Source organism: Passer montanus, unplaced genomic scaffold (assembly GCF_014805655.1).
Source record: "Passer montanus isolate IOZ18808 unplaced genomic scaffold, ASM1480565v1 scaffold73, whole genome shotgun sequence".
NCBI lineage: Eukaryota > Metazoa > Chordata > Aves > Passeriformes > Passeridae > Passer > Passer montanus.
In genome coordinates, this window is record NW_024372481.1 from 1,291,508 (window position 1) to 1,313,030 (window position 21,523).

Here is a 21,523-nt window from a genome sequence, read left to right on the forward strand (position 1 = left end):
GCGGCTCCCAGGGCCGCCCCCGGCCGTTCATGTGCGCCGAGCCCCGTCCGGATTGGCTGCGCCATGTCACGTGCTGTGTCACATGACCCGCGCTCGCGGCGGCGATTGGCGGAGCGGGAGGGCGGGGCGGGGCCAGCGCAGCCCCGGCCGCGGCGGTGCCGCCATGTCCCGCGGGCCGGGCCCGGCCGGGCCGCTCCGCTCCCCTCAGGGCCTGGACCTCGATGCGGAGCGGGAGAGGATCCGCCGCCAGATCGAGCAGCTGGAGCGCAGCCTGCAGCCCGGCGGCACCGACATCCCGCTGGCTCTGTCCGACTCCAGCCTCAGCTCCGGTACGGGCTCGGGGCGCTCCCCGCTCCCGGCGCTTTGCACGCTCCCGCTGCGGCCGGACACCGGCGGCGCTGAAACCCCGGGGCCCAGAGCGCTGTGAGAGCCGCAGCGGGCGCGGCTCCTGCGGCTGGGTTGGGGGAGCTCGGGGCTGCCGGTGCCAGCGGGAGCGGCTGTGCCCCGGTGCTCGGGGCCGCGCTCCGGTGCTCGGGGCTGCCGGTGCCAGCGGGAGCGGCCGCGCTCCGGTGCTCGGGGCCGCGCTCCGGTGTCGGGGCCGCGCTCCGGTGCTCGGGGCTGCCGGTGCCCCGTTTGCGTTGTCCTGCCTTGGAATTGTCACCTGGCTCACTCCCAGGAGCATCATCGTTCAGCTCTGCTGTGCTTACCCGGAGCTGCTCGTTTTTCCCTTCTCCAGAACAACAAAAAAAAGCATAAACAGACTATAATAATGCAATTTTTACATGACAGCGTTGTCAGTATCCAAACCCGCTGATGGTCGTGTCCCTGGTGCTTTTTCCTCTGTGCTTTAACTGGAAATATTTGGGTTTAAAGCTTACTGCACTCAGCATTTTTGTGTTTTGTTTGTGCGACAGATGGTGATGATGATGATGATGATGAAGATTCTTATGCTGAAATGGTAACTGTTTTTTTCTTTAAGTATATATTTCCAGTTTTGAAGGGAAACCTCGCCCTGCTCTGGGGAAATCCAGGCAATTGCCCTGGCTTTGTGCTCAGTAAAACCTGGATTTGGGGTTTTCCTGCCCAGGATTTTGGGATCCACAGGCTGTGGGCACACATCAGCTTCAGCCCTGTTGTTACAGACCTGCTTTTCAAACATCTGCTTTTCTCCCTAAATGCCTTCTCTGCCTCAAGGAAGTGGAAGTGGATGGAGAAGAAGACAGCAGTGATGATGATGATGATGATATTGAAAGCCTGCCCCAGGATCCAGAAACCTGCCTGCAGATGAACCATGTGTACCAGGACGTTATCAAGGAGAAGATTGAGGAGGTGGAGCTGCTCATTGCACAAAACAGAGCACAGCAGGTGAGCAAAGCAGCAGTGAAATGCTCATTTCTGTGCTGCTCTGGGCTGCCTTTTGCCTTCCTCCCTTCCCCTCAAGCCCAGGACTGAGCTGGTTTATTTAACTGATGGCTCCATGCATTCTTACAATAAAAATGGGTATTTTACATGTTATATTTCAGTTTGCTGTGGCAAGTTAGTATTTTATTAAACTTATAATGATCTGCACTGTGCAATTTGGAAGTTCCAAATGCTGCCTTTAGTCCTGCACTGATTTTGCAGTCTGGTGCTGCAGTTTGAGCCCTGCCTGGGGTGTTTGTGAGGCTCAGCTCTCTGAAATCAGAACTGATGCTGTTCCATTCATTCTTGTATTGCAGAAAGAAATCATGGGTGAGCTGGATGGTTCAAAAACAGCCAGGGCAGGAGATGGCAGAAATCTACCAGCAAATGTGTTTTTGGGCCATTTTCTGAAGCCATACTTTAAGGATAAAGTAACAGGAATGGTGAGTCAATAAAAGCAGCTTCCAGGCTGATGTGTCTTCAGTGATGGTTGTACACTGTGTTGAGTTTAAACTGTTCTCATTTCAGATGTGTAACTGATTGTCACTCCTCAGCCTGAAACATTTTTGTCCTCATTTGTCACTCTCCCTCTTTTGGAAATGTTTGTTCAGCCCTGTGAGGTCTGAGGAGTGGAATTGCAGCCACCAGGGGCTGAATGTTCCTGGGTTTAACTTAACTTTAATTGTCTTCATTTCCATGCCCCAATTCCATGCTGCTCTTTAAAGCCCTCCCTGAAATCTGATTGTCTGTGAAACTGAGTTTTCTCCATTCCTTAGATTTTCTGTATTTTTTAATATTTTCTGGAACAATCAGTAGTACTTTTATTTTTCACGTGTTTTTAAAAGGCCATCAGCAAATGGAGATCTGTGCTTTTTGTGGTAGCCAAGATGTCAACTATCATCATCCATAAATTAATATATTCAAGCAATTACTGGTAATATTTCTATTTAATGAAATGATGTACCTGTGAGCTCTTGCTAACAAATGTAACTAAGCAGTGTGACACTTTGCACAAGTTTGAGTTTTCAGTTATTTTTGTAGCAGTTCATGCTGGAGTTTTAAGAAGAAACAGTAATTTTGTCTGACTCTCAGTGTGTCTAACCCTTCTAATCCTCATCAGGGCCCTCCTTCCAACGAAGATGCCAAGGAAAAAGCAGCTCAGGGCATAAAATCCTTTGAACAGCTGCACTCAGCCAAGTGTAAGTAAGTCTGGGTGCTGTTCAGTGCTCTAGAAGAACTATAACATGTGTTTATTCGTATAACAAATGTATATATTCATATAACTAATGTATATGTTCATATAACTAAGTCTGGGTGCTGTTCAGTGCTCTAGAAGAACTATAACATGTGTTTATTCATATAACAAATGTATATATTAATATTATTTGCATGTGTTCCTGCTTGCAGTTAAACGTCACCATCTCTGCCTGACTCACAAAAAGTTGTTAGAAGGGAATGGGGTGCTCTGTAAATTATTTCAGTGAGTCATTAATTAATAACTCCTTTTTCATTTGTTCTGCTGCTCAGCTCCTTGAGCACTCCCAAGCCAAGTGAGGTGGTGCAAGGGTGGTGCCCAGATGAGGGCAGGTCCAGGGACAGCTGCAGCTCCAGGTGCTCACGGGGTGGTTCCTTTTTTGGGGTCCCTTTGCAGATCCCAGTAAAACTGAGCCAGAGGCTGTGCCCTGCCCAGGTCTGACTGGTGATTTATGCAGGGAGCTCTCCCTGCAGAGCATTCCCAGGGGTGCTGGGAGCACTGGGTGTCTCCTGGCAGTGGTTCTGCTCTGATGTCTGCCTGCTGCCCTGTCTGCTTTAGGGAAAGCTGCAGAGAAGACCCTGCTGCGGAAATCCGTGGTGAGCGACCGCCTGCAGCGCCTGCTCCAGCCCAAGCTGCTCAAGTGAGTTCTGCCCCCAAATCCCCTCTTCTCCTGCTGAGAGCATTGCATGGCAAAGGAGGAGAAGGGACATGTACACATTTCCCCTTCCTGTGTTAATTGCTTGTGTTTGTGGGATTTTACATCTGTTCTTCCCATTGGTGCTGTGGTGTAACGTAAAATTCTTTGCAGGGCTTGAAGCTGAAATTGTGATGTGTGGTGAGGGCTAATGGTGTGTCCAGCAAGGGATTTATTTCTGTGCTGGAGCTGGCACAGTTCTTTATGGCTGTTGCAGCAACCACTGGTTCTCTGTATAAACACCAAAATGGTTTATCTGAAACCTCTTCTGGGTCAGGGATTGCATTGAAGGGGCAAAAATATGGCAATGAGTGCGCCTTGAGGGAAAATTTGGGAGAACAGTTTTGTGTGGGAATAAACCTGAAGGGAGGAATGATACTGATGGGGAAGGTGTCTGTGCTGTACATATTCTGATGCTATTGACCTCATTCCCATCTGTCCTTTTATGTAGTGATAAAAATGTCTTTGAACAGGTTGAGTTATTGGAATCAGAAACTGGAGAAAATCAAGACTGAAACAGAAAAAGATCCCTTGGAAAAGCAAATCAAAGACTTGGAGCAAGAAATAGAGGCAATTAAGTAAGAAGTCCTTCTGTGTTCTTGTTGAAAAATGAAATGTCTTAGAGTTTAGCTCTAAAAGTTCCCTTGTTCTACTTCTAGATGGGTCATTGGTGTTGGGTTGTAAAAAGTTAGGTGCTGTTGTGGCTCTGCAGCTCTCTCATTTCCACTGTTCTGTACTAAGAAATGTGTTTGGGTCTTGATACACAAAGTGCCTGCACCTAGTGCAGAGGTGCTGCTTTAAATGGTTCTTTAGCAGCAAAGGAGCAGAGCTCTGATTTTTTTCATATTTCTGAGCTTTTGCTCATGAACAATCTCATGCAACATGTTTGGACATGGCATTCATTGTTTCTCCTGCTAATCCAAGTGTTCAGTTCTTGTGGCAGTCAGGAACAGGTGGGAGGGATGAGATGAGGCAGGATCAAGAAGACAAAATGTTTCATTAACCTTTTGATATGATTCTTTCTTCCTCTTTGTACCTTCTGCTTTAGCCAACTCCCAGAGAGTGACTTAATTGGAAACAGATTCGATGAGCATGACTGGGACAAAATTTCAAACATCCATGTGAGTTGGGGGATCAGCTGTTTTATTGCTTCTGGTATCTGGGTCCTTCCTCTTGAGAATCCCTGATCTGGTTTGCATCCAGTGTTTCCATCTTGCATTTCTCCAGCTGAGTGTTAAGTGATCTTAACTTGTTAAATTTGGTGATTTTATTCTGGAAAACTTGGCAGTAAGACTTATCTGGAATGCAAATACTGGTTGTCCTGTTTGTCCAGGTGTCTTAATCCCAGCTCTGAGACTAAACGTATTTTTGTTGCTTTTTTAGTTTGATGGACAACGCAGCTCAGAAGAACTGAGCTGGTTTTGGCAAAACTGGGAGCATCCAAGCATCAACAAAAAGGAATGGACTGAGGAGGAGCTGGATAGGCTGAAGCAGATAGCTGCTGAACACAACTGCCTGGACTGGCAGACCATTGCCCAGGAGCTGGGGGTAAGGTCTGAGCTGGAAGTTGGTTCATTCTGGTTTTACTTTGCCTCTTGTCAGGTTTAAAAATCAATGTTAATATCAATTCAGTGTTAATTAATGCTTTCTGAGGAGTGTCCAAGAACAGTACCAGAAAGGTTTGGTGCTTTAGCTTTTCCCTCTTGCTTTTTGTCCTCATAAATAACTAATTACCTGCTTCTCTCTATTTTCCCTGTATTAAGACAAACAGGACACCTTTCCAGTGCTTGCAGAAGTACCAACTCTCTAACAAAGATTTAAAAAGGAAAGAATGGACCAAGGATGAGGATCAGATGCTTTTAGAGCTTGTTCAAGAGATGAGAGTGGGAAGCCATATCCCATACAAGAAAAGTAAGTGGCCCACAAGTGACAAACCTTTAATTCACCTGGAATGCTTCACTCTCCATTCTCTTTTCCTTGGTGATCTTTGCCTTTCTTGTAACTCTCTGGAAGTTTCATTGTGTCAGCAAGAACTTAATATCTCTTGGAACCTTTATCCTTACTGGAAATTTGGCTGAAACTGGCTTTTTAAGAGATTTTTAGAGATTAAAGTGCTGCTTATGGCAATCACTGCTTGCAGCTGTTGTGCAGATAAAGGAAGAAGCATTAATTACAACAGAGTTAAATAAACCTTTTAATTTCCAGTTGCCTATTACATGGAAGGAAGAGATTCTGCTCAGCTGATTTACCGCTGGACAAAGAGTGTGGACCCCAGCTTGAAGAAAGGACCCTGGACACCAGAGGAAGATGCTGTAAGCTCCATTCTCTGGGCCTGGAATTGCAGGGTGGGAATGCTGGGCTGCTGAGGTGTGGCATGGCTGTAGATCTGAGCTTTGGCAGTGGCACAGAGGAGTCAGACCAAGGTGGGCACTTTGCAGCTCAAGAGGGCTTAGAAGTTCCTAAACAGTTTTGTCCAGAGATTTGCACAGGAAACAAATAGAACTGCTGCTGTCTCAGGCCTGTTAGGGTTGATCCTGGTGAGGATTTCAGCTCTTGCTCTGCACACAGATGCTGATGGCTGCAGTTAAGAAGTACAGGGGGAAGGACTGGTACAAAATCCGGACGGAGGTGCCGGGCAGGAGCGACGCCCAGTGCCGGGACAGGTGAGTTCAGGCCAGGCACCAGCCCCTAAATGAGGGAACGCTGGGTTTGCTCAGCCTTGGAGTGCAGGGATGGCCTGATTCTTACAAGCAGGATTGAATGTTCCTCACTGTAATGTTTTCATTTTGAAGGTATTTAAAATCATTGCACTGGGATGTAAAGAAAGGAAGGTGGAGCTTGGAGGAAGAGGAGCAGCTGATTGAACTGGTTCAAAAGCATGGCCTGGGTAGGTGTTTCTGTGCCTTGATCTATAGAAGTTTAGAGGTGTCACTGAGGTTTTCTCTTTCATTGCAAGCCCTGCAGGCTCTGCTTTGTACTGATGATTGCAACTTCTTTGTACTGTGTGCTGTGGGTATTAAGGGTTTGAGATCCATTCAGGCAGTAACTATGTCTCTCATCCAGAGAAATGTGTAACGTGTGTGTAGTGGCTGCATTGAAAGGCCTGTTGCTCAGTTTCTGGCACAAATAAAAATGTTCTGCACCCTCTGCATCCTTTTCAGGTCGCTGGAGTAAAATAGCTTCAGAGCTGCCCCATCGGACTGGGGCCCAGTGCCTGAGCAAGTGGAAACTCATGATTGGCTCCAAGGTATTGTGGGAATCCTGCTATGTCACAGTCCCATCTCTTCGATTAAGTTTCTCTAAAGTAAAAGTGGAATCCTGTGAAATCAATAAAAAAAATGACACCGATTTCACACAATTAAGGTTTTTGTTGTGGATTTCAGTTTGATTTTTTGGTGGGTAAAGCAGCCTTTGTTCTAAAGGGCTGAAGTTAATTTGCTATATATTGTATATTATCCAGAATCCTTTCCTGCCTTGGAATGCCTGTAAGAAGGGATATATATAGGTTTTCATGTCTGTACCTCATGAGTTGCCAGTTTTGGTCCCAGGCACTCAAGAAATTCTGGCCCCTTAAGACCATGTTAAAGATGGTCTTGTTTCCAAAATCTTGTTTCCTTTGGAAAAGGAAACTTCCTGATTTGGGAGTTGCAAGCCAGGGGTGAACACTGACTAAAACTTGTGTGTGCTTGTTTTGATGAAGAAGAAAAGATCTGGGGCAAGCAAACGGCGCCACGCTGAGGAGAGCTCCAGCCCCTCAGAGAGCAGCAGTGAGGAGGACATGGAGCTGGAGCTGGCAGACAGCTCAGAGGAGGAGATGACCAGCAGCACGAGAAGGAAGTTTGCAGTCCCCAGCATTGACCTGTGGATACCAACAGGGACAGACACACAGGAGGCAGCCAGAGAGAGATGCCAAATCCAATCCATCCTCTCTGCTGCCAGGGCTGGCGCAGGGAGCAGCTGCAGTGACCTTCCAAGGGCAGGCTGTGATGGAGATGGAGCTGCTGATAAATCATCTGAGCTGAACACCCTGCTGATAGGCATTGGAAATCCCTGCTCTACAGATGTGCTGGTGAAGAATCCAGCAGAAGTGGTGGCCAAGGTGAGCTGGGATGGGAGCTCGGATCAGAAGTTAGAAGGGAAGTGCAGCTGCTGCAGTAAGGGCAGGATGTGATGGGCAGGTAACATCTTGCTGTTCTTTCCCTTGTGTTGTTAAGTACAAAAATGTGAAGATAATTACCCAGCAAATTCTTGGGTTTGGGTTTTTGGTAGATTCCCCACACAAACGCTTCAAGGATTAAAAGTGAAGGTCTTCAGAGTTGATTTCATTTAATAAGAAACCTTCAACAGCAGGAATGTTGAGAACTTGTACCTGCTGTGCATATCCAGTGCAAATAATTTCCTTTGACTTTTCCTTCTGTGTTTTCTTGTGTTCTTTCATCTTCAGGCTTCCCAGAGTGGAAAACATGTGCTGCAGGTTAGCCTGGAGGATATGAGAGGAATATTACGTAAAAACACAAGATTCCAGAGGAAACTGGTGAGTGCCTCTTGTGTCTTGCCAGGCTGTGCTTAGTAGGAATTTATTTTTATATAATCACAGATATTGCACTGTAATCCTAAGAGGAAAAGCTCACCATTTTTTGTCCTGACTGTTCTGTGATGATTTGTCCTGGGACTAATGGCAGAACCTTCCTAATGGGAACTCTTAATTGTGTATTTTTTCATGCATGGCAATTAAAGATGCCAAGACCTCTTATGAGCCTTTTAGCCAGGCCCCCTGGAGTGGCTACAACACTTGGCCAGGATACCCAGAGGCTGCTGGAGTTCCGCAGCAGAGCTCAGCTCTGGAACAGGGAGCAGTGGAGGAGGCTGAACGTGGACAGGAAGCTGCTGCTGGCAGTGACCCCTTGGGTGGGCAATGTGCTGCTGCCCCGCACCCTGCAGCCTGGCAAGGTGGCTTTCCAGCACACAAAAGGTACTGGGGACCCATCCTACCTTTGTCCCTATTTTCTGATGTCTTCTGAGTGAATTCCCAGCTGATTTTGATGTTGGGTTTCTTCCCAGCTGCTGCTATTCACGAGAAGGTTAAGTCAGTGAGTCTCACCAGCACTCCCCTGTTTGTACTGCTCATTCAGGTAAGTTTTAATGTCTTAATAGCATTGTCTGCTTTCAAACAGTGGGAGTCTTTTTTTTTTTTTTGTATTTGAGGCTTAAATAAATGATTTATGAGTCTCACCAGCACTCCCCTGTTTGTACTGCTCATTCAGGTAAGTTTTACTGTCTTAATAGCATCGTCTGCTTTCAAACAGTGGGAGTCTTTATTTTTTTTGGTATTTGAGGCTTAAATAAATGATTTCTCTTTGTTTCTTAAACAAATAATCCAATTATTGGACTAATCTGCCCTCATGGTTTGCACTAAATAAGTCCTGCATCCAAAGTCTGGTCCTGCCAGGGTTTTACTGTAAGTGTAAAATATCCCCAGAATCTTGCATGTGAAGCATGTCCCATTTATCTTACTTTGTCACTGACCCCAGCAATACATTTTTGTCCTCATTTAAATGTTAATGAAGCTCTCACCTTGCAGCTCCTGCAGATTGATACCAAAGGCTGTATGAAGATTATCAAGGAGAGGAAACTGAGGCAGTTGGAGCTGCTTGAGGCTAATGCAAGGAGCCCTCAGCAGGTATTGTGGTTTTAAGCTGTCCCCACTGAAATGTTGGCTAAAATAAGCACTTTGATTTTGTGGTCACACAATTTATATGTGTGTTAGCTGTTTTGGTTCAGAGGCAGAATAAAATGCTGGCTGTACGGCCGTTTGTTCAGGAGGTGGCAGATGTGGGTTTGATCCACATCTGTGCTGTTTTAATCATCTTTAAATTTACTAGAAGTATAATTTAATATACCTTTTTTTTTTACAGGCTTCCAAAAATACAAAGACTTCTTCAGGTACCTACCAGAACATTTATTTTTGTGATGTGCGAGAACTTTCACATAATTCATCACTGTAAAATTAATAACCAGTTTAACTGAAGGAGAACTTTGGGGGACAAACCTGCATTGTCATGCTCATTTTTGCTAGCTCTTGGATCTTTAAGCATGTTCCCCTTTGGTAAGGACTGGAAAAAACCCTGGAGGGCTGGGGAATCAGTGGCTCTGGACCAGTTCAGTGAGGGGTTAGGGTGCATTCCTGGCCCATCTCTGATTTCTGGGGGCAGTTACCCCTTGTTGGGACATGGCTTGATTAAATCAGGACTGTAGTGTTGTAGGAATTCTCACAAACAGGAACTTTGCCACATTCCTTGATGTTTAATGAGAAATGGCTTTTAGAAATACTGTTCATTCATTGTCATTTTATCCTCTGCAGGCAACTCATCCCAAGCTCGTTCTCAGAGGAATTCCCAGAAGAGTGCTGCCAGGAAAACTGCTTCAAGAGCACAGGCCAGACCCTCTGGTGCCTCGGAGAGCTGTGCCCCAGCTGTGCAAAGGCACAGGATGAAAACTGTCTCAGAATTGCTGCAGGAGAAGCGTTTGAGGCAGTCCCAGGCCAAGGCAGCCGTGCAGAGGACAGTGCTGGTTGCCCCACAGGTGCTGGTTTCAGGGCCTTTGATAATCCAGCACCCAGCACAGCAAATCATCCCCTCTGCACCACCTGCAGCAGCTGCTGGGACAGACAGCCAAGTACAGGGTTCACCAGTGCCCACAAGGACTTCTGCTGCAGGTTCTGCTTCTGCTCCTGTGCCTGAAAACCATTCCTCAGCAGTGCCTGGGGAGAGCCCTGGCTGCTCGCAAGGGCCAGATCTACAGTCAAGTAAGGAACTAAAAAAGGAAGCTCTGGACAGCAGCCCTGAAGGAAGGGTTTCTCCAGGTGTGAGTCCAGCTACAGCCCCAGCCCAGGGAGGGTGCAATGCTCAGGTCACAGCCAGGAGCTCAGCTTCAGCAGGGTTGCAAAACCAGGCTTTTGTCCCTCAGCAGATCGCAGTGGTGGCCCTTGGCCTGGACTCTGGCACCAGTAAATTGTCCCTTCCCACACCAGTCACCTGTGAGCTGAAGAGTAACAGGCCACAGCAGAGGCCAGTCAGCCTGCAGCCTGCTCCTGTCACTCCACAGGCTGCTCCTCCTGTGATTCCCAGCAGCATCCTGCCCTTCAGGTGGGTTGTAACCCCCCAGGGCCTGCTCCCCAGCCCTGTGCAGACTGTGGTGGGTGTTCCCCAGGGAATGCCAGCTGCTCCTGGGGGAAGCCAGGGTCGGACAGCTGTGACTTCCAATGGCAATGTCTCTGCTTTGGGAGGGACTCCTGTACCAGCTGAAGCAAATCCACCTCACCCCAGCAGTGCAGAGACAAAAGGGCCAAGTTCCCAGCTGGCAGGAGTTCCTTTGGGAAAGGCAGCTGACCAGAACACAAATCTCTTACCTGTGACCCCAGTGAATGCTGGATGCACCACATCCAGCATTTCTGCTGTAACCCCTGCTTGTTCAAATGGCTTCTCCACGGCTCCAGACTCCTCTGCAGCTCCAGCTGCCCCTCCAGCTGCCAGCCCTGCCCTGTGTGCCGTGGTGCTGCCCCAGACACAGCCCCCTGCCAGCACTCAGGGCTCTGACTCCCAGCCTGTGCCCAGTCTCAGCAGTGTGGGAAGGAGCAGTGACTCCAGCACAACAAACAGACCATCCTCCAATCCAGGCAGCATCAGGAGAGGGGCTGGGCCCTGGGCAGGAGCTGCAGCTCCTCGCAGCAGTGTCCCAGGGAGCTCTGCTGGCTCTGGTGCCCAGGCACGGAGGAACAGACCCATTGCCTCCAAACCACCAAGCACTGACGTCCCCCTCCAGCCAAGCACTGATGTCCCTCCCCAGCCAAGCACTGACGTCCCCCCCCAGCCAAGCACCTCCCGTGAACAGAAGAATCTGCTTGACTTCAGCCTGATCTCCCTGGAGGACCAGGGGCTGGTGAAGGAGTGGCTGAGTGGGAAACAAGGGGTTCAGGTGCCCTCTCTGCAGACCAGGCTGCCTTATCTGCCACCTTTCCTCTGCAGCATAAAAACCCTGTCAAAGCTCCTTCTGCAGAAAACAGCTCTGGAGGAGCAAGCAGCCTCTCTCCTGCCCTCTGAGGCCGGCGGGGATGGGGACACTGGGGATGTTTTCCATGCTATTGGAGAACTGGTGCAGCAGAAACTGGGTGATAACCCTGCTTACCTCCTGCTGAAAGCCAGATTCCTGGCAGCCTTCACATTGCCAGCTGTCCTGGCAACTCTGCCTCCTCCCAGAGTGACAACAACTCTGTCAGCCATCAGGAGGCAACTTGAGGAGAGTGATGACGAGGAGTGGCAGAGGGAGAAAAAATTGTTTGAGGAAGAGAGCTGTGGGAATGAATTCACAGGAGTACAGGAGGACTGGAGACTTGGGGATGAGCCTGAAGACAAGGATGCTGATTTACTTAATCAGGTAAAATAGATTCCAGGGGCTAAAAGCAGAAAATTACTGCCAGATAAATATTGCACTGGAATCCAGGGGGAAACCTCCACTGTTCTTAAGTGTAGTAGAAATTTGATCCTTTTGAACAAACACAGTTCTACAGGTGCTGAAAGGAAAAGCTCTGCAGCTCAGCTGGCAGGGTGAAATCCCATGGTTTATGTAGCCCCTTAAACTTGCCATGACAGTTCCCAGAAGTGGGTATCAAAGCTGCCTTCCCCTTTCTGTTTATAATCTGCTCTTGCCTTTTTGAAATCAGGCCTTTGTTTTCACTCTGTAAACTGATGTTTTGTGCCTTCTCTGACTTTGGGAATGGAATGTTGTCCCATGCTTTATGAAAGGTTGTTTTAGAAATCTTGCTGAGCTCCCTAAATCAGGAAGGTGCTGAAGGGGTTATTTGTAATTCTTGTGTTGATCATCTCCTGCTTGTGTTGCAGAACAGGGGGGCTGAGGAGAGCCCTGCTCAGTCTGCCTTGGGCTCCAGCACTGATGTGGCTGATGCCAGAGCTCCCCAAAGCAGGAGAAGTGCCCGCTTCAAGAAGAGGAGGAGGATATGAGAAGGAGGTGTGTAAGTAGCTCCTCAGTGGTTTGTACATCTTGCTGAGAAGCTGAGCCACGTTTGTCTGTGGTTCAGCTCAGACAGTGACTCATGACCCCAGGAAAGGACTGAAATGATCTCTGCTCTTGTTCCCTGAGGACACAGAGTTCTGCAGTCACCATCAGGCACAGCCTGAGGCTGATAATATTTTGGGGAGAGGGAAAGTTGATGTCTCTACAATAAAATCAGATATAATTCAAACATTTGGCAGCCTTTTAGTTCACGCCCTGAACCCTACCTAGTATGCTCATAATTGGTAACACTCCACAGGCTTGAGAGTGGAGTTTTTCTTGAATACTTCATCTTTGAGCAACTTGGTGGGGTTTGGGGTTTATTTCCCCTCTTTTGCTTCATTTCTGTGCAGTTATAACAGGTCACCTTCTGCAGGGTACAAATGGGTGATGTCCTGATGCCTGCTGGGGCTTTTGGTGCACTGGACAGGATGAACATGAGCAGTGTTTGATTCACACAGTTGTCACATTATTTTTTCCCTTGAAAATCGATTTTAGGAACTCCAAAAGGGCAAGTTCCCTCTAAAAAATGTGTGACTGATAGGAGCTGTTTGTGCTTTGTTACAGGGGTCACTGGAATGAGCACTGCCTTCCTGCATGGCAGGAGGAGATAATCTTTGCACTGTTCACCTTTACCACTTCCAGTGCTGACTGGATGGACCTGGGGAAGAGGAAGAGGAAAATGCTGAACTGATTTTCCCATCCCTCAACAAAATCTGCATCTCTAGGCAAGGTGATTTCCTTTTCCTTGCCTAAGGTCATTTCCTTAAAAATGAAGGAAACTGGCTGGAGGGAAATCTTTCAGGCACAGACTTCTGCTCTTTCAAACTCCCACCTGCCGTAGATTCTGAGGGGAAATTTTGCTGGAAATGTGGAGAAGCAAGCAATGGTGGTTATTTATTTCCTTCTTGTGTTGTTTATGTGAATGTTTATCCATGTTCAGAATATGTTAATTGGGTATTTTTTAGTGCTGTGACAGTGGCTTTGCTTGGTAACTGACTGAATACTGTAGAATAAGCAGCAGATTAATTTTGTATCAAAATTACTCTTAAGTATTTGTTGAAATACAGATGTTTTATTTTTCTCACTTAAAAATTACTGATGTGTTCTGTGTGGGTTTTATTCCTGGTAAATAGTGCTTTTAATAATGTGTGTATGAGAGTGATTGCTAATGAGAAAAATGAAGTTTTCAGGCTGCATGAAAACCAGGGAAAATAGGGGGAATGAATATTCATGTGCCTAAAACTGAAGGATTGAATTAGGATTCTTCCTTGATTCTTCCACAGCCTGCCCTGTACAGACATCACAAAATCACTTTAAAAAAACTTGTTTCTTCATTTATAACCCAGCAATTTCTGTCTCACAGAGAGGTGCAAGGTTAGCTGAGGCAAAGCTGGTAAAATCTAGAGGGAAAGTGCTGTGAAAGCTTCACTCCACTGCACTGACTGAACTCCCCTGAGTGTAGTGGGGAGTTTGAGCTTTTCCACGAGGGCTCTTCAGGCAGAGCTGGGGGCACTGGGTGCCAGTGTTGCTGTAATTTGGTGTCAAGACTCTATGGAGCAAAAGGAATGATTGTGGAAGGCTCTCCTCTTGCAGTGTACTCTGTTTTCCATAACCCATTAGAGAGATACCAGTTTTCCAGGAAATTCAGCTGTGGCAGGAGCTGCTGCAGAGTTGTGGATGCTGTGCCCAGGCTGTTACAGTGAGGCACTGGTGGGAAAGGTGAGCTGTGCTCTAAATGATTGCTGGCCTTTGCAAATGCTGCTGAAAAGATGCCCTTGGCATTTATTTGTGGGAAAACTGCGTAAGCAGCAGCTGGCTTTGTCCTTTTTCAGGATTAAATTGATTTGTCACTAGAATAAAACCTCCCCAGGCTAAACTGGTCAATTAACAGACACACTGATTACGTCCAGCAAGGGCACAGCTGACACAGGTACTGCATCTTTTTTTGGTGTAAAGCTAATTTAATGACAAGAAACACAGGCTGGAAGAATCTCTGAGCATCTCTGCCCTACTCCTAATGATAACAAGGAAAAACTCTCCATAAACTTAGAAAGCAGAACAAAGAGGGGAGTGGGAAGCTGACGGGAACATGTGTCATGCTGCCATGGCATCAGAGCCTGTGTGTTCTCCAGGCTTTTTGAAAAAACACTGAGTGAGTTCTGAGTTCAGCTCCAGGGCTGTGGGAAGGGGGGGGAGGCAGGCTCAGGTTTTCTGGTGATGCTCAGCATCATCACAATGGCATTGTCAGCATTGTCACATAACCCAGCTGCTCCTTTATTGCTGCCATGGCCACAGCCTGTCATTTGGGAATCATGGGTGATGTCCCTTGCTTTGCCAGGACTTCATTCCCTTTCCCTTTCTTGTCATAATTACTCTGGAAGCTTGAGGACATCCAAAATCAGAGGCATCAGCATAGAAATCACCCTTTTCAGCTGAAGAGACCTGTGTCTAAACTGAGAGTTCTTGCTGCCACCTGTTTTCCTGGAGGAAGATGTTAACAGCTGGAAAGCCTTTCAAGAGTCTCTTTCTTCTAATTTTGTGGCTTGTCCCCTGAAATCAGCTGCACACACCTATGGCTGTGACTTTCATTCCTTTTAGTCTTTCTGACCCACTGCACACTGAGACTTTCTGGACCCCAGCAGGTCCTTCAGTGGGACAGATTAGAGAACAAAACCAGAATTAATCTAAAATCACTGCTTATGTGTTGCTGCTGACTCACGATGCCACTACCATCTTTCTCCTCCCCCATCAGCCATTCTGGCTTCTGCTTTTATTATTTATCTGTCTTTTTCTTTTCCTTCCCTTTTCTGTCTCAGGGTATAGCTGAGTAGTTTCCCCTTTTTTCTCAAACCAGTTTTGTTCCTGGAGTTATCTTTTCTCTAGTCAGAATACAGAGGGAGGCTGCACCCAAGACAGGTTTTCTCAGAGCCAGGACACAGGAGGAGAATCAAGGAATCTTTTGTGACTGCAGAGGTGAAGGTTGGTGATACAGAATGGCTGATATTAACAGGGAATAAAAGTTTATTTCAGAGCTCTGAGGTAAAGTGTCAGCTCCTGTGGGTGTTATATTTGGTGTCTCTGTGGTCAGACAGAACACAGGGATCACACATGCTGGGAGGTGGAGAAGGAGGAGTGAGCTGCTCGTAAGGCAGAGGCAGCAGCTGGTTGGGGCACTTCTGCATTCTCACTCTTGACGTCCTTGGTTTCACCACCAGTGCCCCACTGCTCCGAGAGCCTCAGGGGCTGCTTGTTTGGTTTTTTGGCGTTTTTTTTTCCAGACAGGACAGCCCTCCTCACTGATTCCCCTCACTGCTGACATGCTGGAAGAGGATAATGATGAGATCTGTTGGAATAACCTGGAGAACTTCCGTGTGAAGCTGATCTCGGTGATTGACCCGTCCCGGATCACCCCTTACCTGCGCCAGTGCAAAGTGCTCAGCCCTGATGATGAGGAGCAGGTTCTCAACGACCCCAGCCTGGTCATGCGCAAGCGGAAGGCAGGTGGGAGCACTTCAAATCCTTCTGTGGAGTTTCCAGGCCATTGGTTTGGGATTGCCTGGGGACTCAGACACTGGAAGGGCTGCCCAGGGAGGTGCTGGTGTCCCCCTCCCTGGAGGTGTTTAAACGAAGCCTGGATGTGACACTTGGTGCCATGGTCTGGTTGACAAGGTGGTTCATTCACAGGATGGACTTAATGATCCCAGAGGTCTTTTCAAACCTAATTTATTCTGTGATTGGATCCCAGGGACTTTTGTATGTGGAGGAAGTGAAGCTATTTTTTCTTATGTTAAAAACAGGTGAGGAGAGAAATAACTGAATAGAATATCCTGTTACCATGATTTCAGGTGTTCTCCTAGACATTCTTCAGAGAACAGGACACAAGGGCTTTGAGGCATTTATGGAGAGTCTTGAGCTTTATTATCCCCAGCTGTATAAGAAAATAACTGGCAAAGAGCCCAGCAGGGTTTTCTCCATGATTATAGGTAATGTTTGTGTTCTCAACAACAATGGCTCTTCATTTGGTGCTGCTGAGCAGTCAGGAGCATTCCCTGCCTTGCTCCATGTGTGCTTTGGAAGGGTTCTGGGAAGAACAGCCCTGGTGTCATGGGCTGGACTGGGGAGGGGGAGGAGGAAGCAGAAGGATGAGTTCTTCCCTCTGTCTGCTGTGTCAGTGACTGCGGTGCAGGAAGGCACAGAGCAGAGGGGCACGGTGGGGATAATTTGGTCGCACACCATCAGCATTGGCTGCAGTGATATGGAGGGGAAGCTGAGCTCTGTGTGTGCCCTGGCAGCAGCCAGGAGAGCAGAGAGTGACCCCAGCCCCCCAAACAGACACGGCTGGCGAGTCTGGCCTGAGCCAGGTGCTGATGAACGAGATCATGAAGCTGCAGAGCGCGGTGCAGGAGGAGCGGCGCAAGGCGCAGGAGCTGGCCGTGTGGCTGCACTCCAAGGAGGACACCCTCAGGGAGATGTGGGTCAGGGACAGCCTGCTCCGCAAGCACCAGGAGCGCGCCCAGAGGATGAAGGAGGAGAGGGACAGCCTGAGCAAGGAGCTGCGCAAGTGCAAGGACGAGAACTACAGCCTGGCCCTGAGCTACGCCAAGCAGAGCGAGGAGAAGAGCACGGCCCTCATGAAGAACAGGGACCTGCTGCTAGAGGTCAGTCACAGTTTCTCCAGCTTCCCCTTTTACCTGACCCTGGAAGGCTGGGCTGAGCACCTCGTCTTTGCCAAGGATGCTCCAGTCCAGCATGAAGCACTGAGCATCTTTTCTAGAATGTGTCTTTGTGGTCCCTAGCTCAGCCCTGTAGGCCTGAATTTTACAAGTTGTGCTGTGAATGAGGACCAGACTTGCCCTCACTCAAGGCTGCTCTCACAAAGGCAGCACAGAACATGTACCTGTTAGCACACAGGCAGGACTCTGGCCCCAGGGCACAAAACTTCCTGAGGAAAACAGCTGGGGAGAAACTTGGCCTGTATTTGGCTGGGGAACAGAGAACTGGTTCTGCAGGCCAGAGCTTTCTCCTTTCTCCTGCTGAGCTCTGAACCTTCTCATAGATCGATCAGCTGAAGCACAGCCTCATGAAGGCTGAGGATGACTGCAAGCTGGAGAGGAAGCACACCATGAAGCTGAAACACGCCATAGAGCAGCGCCCCAGCCACGAGGTGGTGTGGGAGATCCAGCAGGAGAAGGAGCTGCTCTTGGCCAAGAACCAGGAGCTGGAAAACACTCTGCAGGTTGGTGGGGTGGTTGAGTATGGACTGAAGGGATTATTTGTAGCAGCCAGGGCAACAATGCTGCAGTGAAGATTGTAGGATTAGCTGTTGCCCAAGAGCTCTGAGGGGAGAGAACTGATGTGAGCTTAGATGGTGGCCCTGTCTCACTTCTGCCTTTGTCCTGCAGGTTGCCAGGGAGCAGAACCTGGAGAAGAGCCTCTCCAAGGAAACCCTGGAGAATGACTGCAGCCAGACTGTGGCAGAACGGCGGGAGCTGGTGAACACCATTTACAGCCTGCGCAAGGAGCTGCGCCGGGCCAAGGTGCTCCAGGACAAAGTAGGTGCTGGGCTCCAGTCCTTGCTGAGGCTCACAGATCAGACAGGCAGGTGAAGCACCTGCAGTGTCCTGCCTGTGGAGCAGAGCAGCTGCTCAGGAGCAATCCCTACTGTACTACCTGTATTTCAGCAGTGTGTGTGGCAGCTGACAGCTCAGGCACCCCAGGGAGCTGTGGCCAGAGCAGGAGTGGGGACAGTCTGGCTCCAGGCTCTGGCCACAGGCAGGTGCTTTTGACCTTGTCTTGGCAGTTTGCAGAGGAAAAAGAGGTGCTGGAGCTACAGTGCACGTGTCTGAGGAAGGACTCCCAGATGTACAAAAAACGGATTGAAGCTGTCCTGCAGCAGATGGAGGAAGTGGCTTCGGAGAGAGACCAGGTGATAAAATACTCCTCGTCACTCCTTTTTGGGCAGACAGTGCCAGCCTGTGTGTGCTGTTGTGTGAATGATGTGCTGTCCCTCTGCACAGGCTCTCCTGACCCGAGAGCAGTTCCACATGCAGTATTGCAAGAGCCTGCTGGAGAGAGACGCCTACCGCAAGCAGGTCCGGGAGCTGGGGGAGAGATGTGACGAGATGCAGCTGCAGCTCTTCCAGAAGGAGAGCCAGCTCCTGGCCACCGAGGCCAAGCTGAAAAGGCTGCAGCTGGAGCTGCCCACTCTGGTATAACTCTCCTCCCCTTGATGGATTTTTTGGGAAGCTGAGGATGGGGTCAGACTGTGGCTGTTGCCAGGCCTTGGTGCCTGAGCCACCACCAAAATTAATTAAAACCATTGCCATGCAAATGCTGAGTTTAGAAGATGAAAGATGTGATGGTCTCTATGGCCTCACCCTGGTTTCAGGCATGGAAAAGCTGGACATATGCTGGACATATGTGTTTCTGTTTGGAGCATTTCCAAAAGAGATGAGGTGTTCCTCAACCACCAAAGAGTGACTCTATTTAGAGACTGGGTGTGAGCCATTGGATGAAATAGGGAGCTAAGTTTTCTGGAGCTAAATTAGATATATTTTAATTATTATGGCATCTTGTGTACTTTCTTGAGTGGCCAGACAGAGTGGAGGAGTTCTGTGTTTTGTGGAGATCTAAGTCTCCTGTATGTTCCCTTCCTTGATTATGAGGAATGATCAATCTATGCTGGTTTTGTTTCAGACCTCTGACCTGGATGACTCCTCCTCCCGAGATTCCCAGGAAGTGAGTAGGGTTCCTTGTTTGCCTTTCCCTTTCTTCTGGGATAGTTTCATGTTGCTCCTGTGCTCAGCTCCCCAGGTATCAGCAGTTTTCAATGGCTCAGGCTCATTTCAGTCAACAAGCCCAGAGGCAGCAAGACAGTGACAGAATCTCCCTATGTCCTGAAGTTAAGTGTAAGACACAGTTATGGCATTAGTCACCAAGATTTGTTGAGTCTAAGCAAATAGTAGTAAAGAGTTTCACTTAATTCATAACTTCAGTGAGGGAGTGATTGTCACATTGTCCGGGGGCCAAAAGAATCAATGAGGCCAAAGGAAGCAGGATCTATTAATGGAGGAGAAATCCATGAGCAAATCTGTAACTCCTGGCTCAGTGTACTGTTTTCTGTTAGCAACAGGGAGAGAGGCTGGTTCTAGCATGTCCTGGGTTTTATATTCCTTTATCTGTTCCTACAAACTGAGGGACAGTTCTGATGTTCTTGCTCTTTTCTGCCCCACAGCTTGTTCTTCACAGTCACCTGGATGAAGACACACAGACAGCTAAAAGTAAGGGGAAAGCTCTGAGTAGAGCTCTGGAGGGGATGGTCCATTCTGTTTTGCTCTCCTGGAAGATCTAAATGATCTTTTCATTTGTTAAGATGGGAGAATTTTCACTAAAACTAAACAGCACTGATCTAAAAAGGCTTGTTTTATTTTTATTCTACCTTGCTCAGTTCAAAAATATATATTGTAACACCTGGTCACTACAGAAGGAGTCTCACCAAAACAGGGTCTGGTGTAAAGTGCCATGATGTGGGGAGCAGGGACAAATGATGGATAAAATAATGATTAACACATTTCTGACAGAAATGGCCTCAGAGGAGCTGCTTGGCAAAGGTTTGTTTTGCTCCTGCTGAAGTTGGCAGTGGAAAGCTCTGTCTCTTTCTGGGTGAGGTGGGGAATTCCACCAGCCTGGGCAAGATTCAGGGCTCAGTTAAAATGAGAAGTGACTTGTGATTGATCACAGGATGGAGTTCTGAGTGCTTTGGGCTTGTTTCAGTTCTGCTGTGGACTCTGTGCAGTTACATCACAGCTCTTCTGTTGGAAGAACTGCTGGAGGGAGAAGTTACTTTGCAATGGCAACTCTGACTAAAGCTGTGATTTCTTTTTTTAAATCTTTCAGAAGATTGCCTGGAAGTACAGAATCAGGAACTCAGCCCTCAAGAGAGCCATCTGCCCCCAAAATCACCCAGTGTAAGAGAATCTTTGTGGGCTCTTCTTTACTATGGCTGGGGTTTGTGATCTTTAATATTCTCATTAATTATGGATTTACCAGCTTGGAGAAGCATGTCAACAGCTCCTGCTTTTCCAAACTCTGAGCACTTAGTGCAGAATCCACCCTCCAAAAAGGGTGAGCTCTGAACAGCAAAACATTTACAGTGAACATTTCTCCATCTGTGTATAAAAACTTCTAATTACTTTCTGCCCTTCATCTCTGGATGGGGATGTTTTCCAGTGTAATTACTGCAGAATTACTGTTGCTTCAGAAAACAGATTCACAGAACTACAGGTGTAGAGGGAATAAATGTAGTAAAATGGTGTGAAACAGCAGCATTTCCACCCTGCACACACAGTAAAGAACCTGCTGGTACTTGACTCTGTAGATGCAGGAAGCAACCTGATGTTAACTCTGATCTGATCAAGAATAAATTTGTATGTTTTTAGGTTGTGTTTTTTTTCTTTTCCATTTCAAGGAGTGTGGCTTGGCCAACGAGGAGCTGGCAGAGAAGGAGAGGAGGAGGATGAAGAACTGCTTTGAGCGTTACCGAAGGTCTGGGCTGCAGTAAGCAGGGCTAACCTGGAAATATCCATGATTTGTATTTCCCCTTTCCTGTCCCCAGGCTTCACTCATGGAGCACATAAAGTGAACCACAAAGGGGACTGATACATACTAACAATATGAAATGCCGCTTGTTTGCAGAAAACCTTCTGAAAGTTGTGTGTCTGGTGTTGTTTGCAGAAAAAGAGCGATGAGAAGGGCGCCCAAGGACCGGCACCATGAGGCGGATTGGGAGAACACCTCTGGCAGCGACAACACCGACACCGAGGGCTCCTGAGAGAGGGACAGCACCTTGGAAAGGACCACCACGGCCACCACAGCCTCCTCAGGAGCCAATCTCTGAGGGGAGAACCAGCTTTTACAGGGTGTGGGTGCCTCTGAGTTTCACTCACAACGGACAGTTTAGATTCTAAAACCATCCAAACACCCATTTATGAAAAGCGCTACAGTGACACTGTTGTATGGCTCCGACGGCCCCTCGGTCAATAAACAGGTTGAAATGCCTCCGTGTGACACAGGGCCGGGCTGAGCTGTTAATTACGGGTTAA

General features: G+C 48.0%; 2 protein-coding genes across 10 annotated transcripts; both read left to right on the plus strand.

Annotated features, from left to right (window-relative positions):
* Window positions 1-59: 59 nt before the first annotated feature.
* SNAPC4 (small nuclear RNA activating complex polypeptide 4) lies at window positions 60-13,517 on the plus strand. 4 transcript variants are annotated; one of them, XR_005630008.1, is made up of 23 exons: window positions 60-329; window positions 915-958; window positions 1,195-1,365; window positions 1,719-1,844; window positions 2,522-2,600; window positions 3,215-3,296; window positions 3,824-3,928; window positions 4,399-4,471; window positions 4,734-4,898; window positions 5,114-5,261; window positions 5,556-5,662; window positions 5,919-6,013; window positions 6,143-6,237; window positions 6,512-6,597; window positions 7,051-7,449; window positions 7,795-7,884; window positions 8,088-8,322; window positions 8,412-8,482; window positions 8,932-9,030; window positions 9,266-9,293; window positions 9,712-11,783; window positions 12,253-12,374; window positions 12,987-13,517. XR_005630008.1 is itself a non-coding variant. In XM_039730793.1 (23 exons), exons 1-22 carry the CDS (start codon window positions 83-85, stop codon window positions 12,365-12,367), a joined length of 4,737 nt encoding a protein of 1,578 aa, XP_039586727.1. In that variant the 5' UTR covers window positions 65-82; the 3' UTR covers window positions 12,368-12,378; window positions 12,987-13,517. The 4 variants fall into 4 exon arrangements, 3 of the variants coding, with proteins under 3 accessions (XP_039586727.1, XP_039586728.1, XP_039586726.1); XM_039730793.1 differs by having other exon boundaries at window positions 65-329; window positions 12,248-12,378; XM_039730794.1 differs by having other exon boundaries at window positions 65-329; window positions 7,054-7,449; window positions 12,248-12,374.
* A 140-nt stretch (window positions 13,518-13,657) lies between these two features.
* CARD9 (caspase recruitment domain family member 9) lies at window positions 13,658-21,505 on the plus strand. Of its 6 annotated transcripts, XM_039730798.1 has the most exons (13): window positions 13,658-15,401; window positions 15,701-15,923; window positions 16,268-16,405; window positions 16,755-17,080; window positions 17,479-17,658; window positions 17,825-17,974; window positions 18,223-18,348; window positions 18,440-18,631; window positions 19,119-19,160; window positions 19,657-19,702; window positions 20,319-20,389; window positions 20,890-20,978; window positions 21,156-21,505. In XM_039730798.1, exons 2-13 carry the CDS (start codon window positions 15,740-15,742, stop codon window positions 21,250-21,252), a joined length of 1,641 nt encoding a protein of 546 aa, XP_039586732.1. In that variant the 5' UTR covers window positions 13,658-15,401; window positions 15,701-15,739; the 3' UTR covers window positions 21,253-21,505. The 6 variants fall into 6 exon arrangements, with proteins under 6 accessions (XP_039586732.1, XP_039586737.1, XP_039586736.1 ...); XM_039730803.1 differs by having other exon boundaries at window positions 13,658-15,923; window positions 20,861-20,978; XM_039730802.1 differs by having other exon boundaries at window positions 13,658-15,923; window positions 20,861-20,966.
* Window positions 21,506-21,523: the final 18 nt, after the last annotated feature.

Coding starts and splice junctions, on each gene's coding strand:
- SNAPC4 (XM_039730793.1), top strand. CDS start 83: ATGACCCGCGCTCGCGGCGGCGATTGGCGGAGCGGGAGGGCGGGGCGG. Junction 959..1,194: donor AAGATTCTTATGCTGAAATG/GTAACTGTTTTT, acceptor CTCTGCCTCAAG/GAAGTGGAAGTGGATGGAGA. Junction 9,031..9,265: donor ATGCAAGGAGCCCTCAGCAG/GTATTGTGGTTT, acceptor TTTTTTTTACAG/GCTTCCAAAAATACAAAGAC.
- CARD9 (XM_039730798.1), top strand. CDS start 15,740: ATGCTGGAAGAGGATAATGATGAGATCTGTTGGAATAACCTGGAGAAC. Junction 17,659..17,824: donor AGCTGGAAAACACTCTGCAG/GTTGGTGGGGTG, acceptor TTTGTCCTGCAG/GTTGCCAGGGAGCAGAACCT. Junction 18,632..19,118: donor AGCTGGAGCTGCCCACTCTG/GTATAACTCTCC, acceptor GTTTTGTTTCAG/ACCTCTGACCTGGATGACTC.